This window comes from Corvus brachyrhynchos, unplaced genomic scaffold (genome assembly GCF_000691975.1).
Source record: "Corvus brachyrhynchos isolate BGI_N302 unplaced genomic scaffold, ASM69197v1 scaffold309, whole genome shotgun sequence".
Classification (NCBI taxonomy): Eukaryota; Metazoa; Chordata; class Aves; order Passeriformes; family Corvidae; genus Corvus; species Corvus brachyrhynchos.
This window is the reverse complement of record NW_008240227.1, coordinates 247,107-249,806: the sequence shown is the minus strand read 5'-3', so window position 1 is coordinate 249,806 and position 2,700 is coordinate 247,107. Positions and strand designations below refer to the sequence as shown.

The window sequence follows — 2,700 nt, the reverse complement described above, 5'->3', positions numbered from 1 at the left end:
ACCCCGTCCTTCCTCACCGCCACCATCCTCACCCTCAGCACGGCCTCCTCTCCTGCTCCGGCTCACCGTGCTCGTCAGGGCCATCCTCGCCACAGCCTTCCTCTCCACGGCCATCCTCACCTTCCTCGCCACGGTCTTCCTCCTCGCAAGTCTGCCTCACCGCTGCCTTCCTCTCCATGACCTTCCTCACCAGAGTCTGCCTTCACCATGGCAAGCTTCTCCCTCAGCATGGTCTTCTTCCCTTCTTCATCTGCCTCACCGTGGTCTGCCTTGCCATGGTCATCCTCACCACGATGACCCTTCACCGTGATGACCCCCACAGTGACAACCCTCACCACGGCCTTCCTCCCCGTGGTGACCCTCCCATGGCCTTCGTCATGGTGGCCCATGGACAGGAGAGAGAGCTCCACACACGTGATCATTCCCAACCCCTTTATTTATTTATCAACTACTCATCAGGGCCAGCAATCAATTAAAAAAGCTGATGGACACCTTTATCACCAGATGATATTGGCATGTCCTTGGTGTCCTCAGGTGTGTCCCAGCCCGGGGGGTGGCGATGGTGGGGTGGGAGGGGCAGGAGATGCCACCACTGTGGTGGCCACAGGGATCCCAGCTGGGTGATTTTCCCTCCCGGCTCCTCCACAGCCAAGATTCCGGGTGCAGCCTCTGAGCCGGGGGCAGTGGATGGAGCAGACACAGCTCCTCTTCTCTCCCCCGAGGCTGAGGCCACCTCAGACGGGCTCGGTCCCCTCCGGAGCCGTTCAGGATGGGCTTGTGCCGGCCACCACTGATCTCCAGCCCTGGAGATGGAGCCCAGACTTCTCCCCCGACGGTGTGTGGGTGACACCTCCCCTCTCCACAGCTCGGACACCCCCTTGGCTCACTGGCCCGAGTCCTGGGCAAGCCCTGCCCGCGGGCTGGGGCCGGATCAGGGTCCGGGCGCGCCGGGCAGGATGCGGTGCCAGCGCTCCGACTCCAGCGGTGCCTGGGTGCACATGTCCCTCCAGTGCAGCATCCCGGTGCCAGGGGCACCTGGCCCCACCTGGACACGGCCCAGCGTGGAGCCGCGGCTGTGGAGCCGAGCCTGGGGCAGGACAGGGCCAGGGGACACGGCTGGTGGCCTTCCCTTATCCCGAGAGCAGCCATCCCACCCCAGAAACCTCGCAGGGATGGCAGGAATCAGCTCCTGCGGGGGCTGAGCCCGCCAGGGGCAGGAGCACAGCTCAGCCAGGCCACCTCCTCAGCCACGGTCACCTCACCTGCATGACAATGAACTCCAAGGCCAGCTCGTGCTGCTGGATGTCCCCCGCAGGGACGCTGAAGAGGAAGGGCGAGTTCCACACGGGGTTGTAGCCGCTGCTGGACTTGCTCTCCTTGGTGTCGATGATGTGGCCGTCGTGGTAGAGGTGGATGATGACGTAGTGGCCTGGAAATGGACACAGAGCCCAGGAGAGAGGAAGCTGCTCTGGCCATCCCCAGGGAGGGAGGCCGGGGGGCAGGAGTGGGGCCTGGGGGGCTGCAGGACCCCCACGGGGCTCTGTGGAGCTGTGGGGAGAGCACGGAGCTCCTGGGCTTTCACCCACCCCTCCCTTCTTGAGAGCAGGGACCTCCAAAGCCCTCAGCTCACATCCCTGCCCACATCCAAGAGAGCAGGGAGAGCCAGAGGTGACAGCAGCCAGCAGGACAGGAGGCTGCATGCTGATTTTTGACCATAAATAAATGTATTTCAAGCACTTTGGGGCCATGGTGGAGATAGCTAGATCCGAATTACACTCCCTGTGCTCGTTTTCATACCGTCAAAGGATCACAGAGCAGTTTGGTTTGGAAGGGACCTCAAAGATCATCTCATTCCAGCCCTCTCCCATGCTTGGAGAGAGAAGTTTGAGGGGAATAAGAGAATCCGCCAAGCAAAAGGAGGGGAAGGTGTTCTCTGTGCCCACCTGGGCATGTCCTGTTCCCTGTGCCCTACCTGGAGCGCCCGGCATGCGGGAGAGCCGGCCCAGGGCCTCTGCCTTGCGGAGCAGCACCTTGATGCGCCCGGCCAGAGCCTGGTGCTGGAGCAGGAGGAGGAGCTGGCCCAGGGGTCTGGGAGGCGAGGAGGGGACGCTGCAGCTCAGCCCGTGGGCACTGCGGCACTGGAACGGGAGGGGCGAGCAGGAGATGCCGTGAAACCTCCTCCGACCTCACCCAGTCCTTCCAGCCCGGCGGTTCTCGTCCCCCAGCAGGGTCGGGGATGGGCAAAAATGAGCGAGGAAGGAGGGTTTGATGCCCACCATCAGTGCGGTGATGGTGCCAGAGCTCTGCTTTCGCCCCTTCCACCCCAGCACTCCCCGAGGATGAGCTGCGTAGCCCCAAATAAGGCACTGGCTGCCACATGCACACACACACACCGGGGGTATCCTGGTGGTGCTTGAAGGCTCTGCCTCTGCCCGTGGAGTTCCAGGGCTCTCAGATCAAGCAGAACTCAGCCCAAACACTAAAACCGCTGCCGTGCTGACCTTGCTGAGCTTGGTTTTGGTGCTCGCCAGCTCCCAGGAGTAGCTGGAGGGGGCCCGGGGGTCCCAGGAGGCCTCGGCGCAGGGGAACAGGACCTCGCCCACGAAGGAATCCTGGAGGCTCCGTGACCTGGCGTAGACAGCAAAGCGCAGGGTGCAGCTGCCCAGCTCCTCCGGGCCGTACGGGGCGAACCGGCACCGG

General features: G+C 63.3%; 1 protein-coding gene across 1 annotated transcript; it reads right to left on the bottom strand.

Annotated features, from left to right (window-relative positions):
* Nucleotides 1-80: 80 nt before the first annotated feature.
* Nucleotides 81-2,696, bottom strand: LOC108449332 (synaptotagmin-4-like; the record flags this gene model as incomplete). Its single annotated transcript, XM_017745149.1, has 4 exons — nucleotides 81-1,087; nucleotides 1,263-1,429; nucleotides 1,973-2,138; nucleotides 2,502-2,696. Coding segments are annotated over 4 exons (684 nt in total), but the record flags the coding sequence as incomplete, so codon positions are not given.
* Between the last annotated feature and the right edge of the window lie 4 nt (nucleotides 2,697-2,700).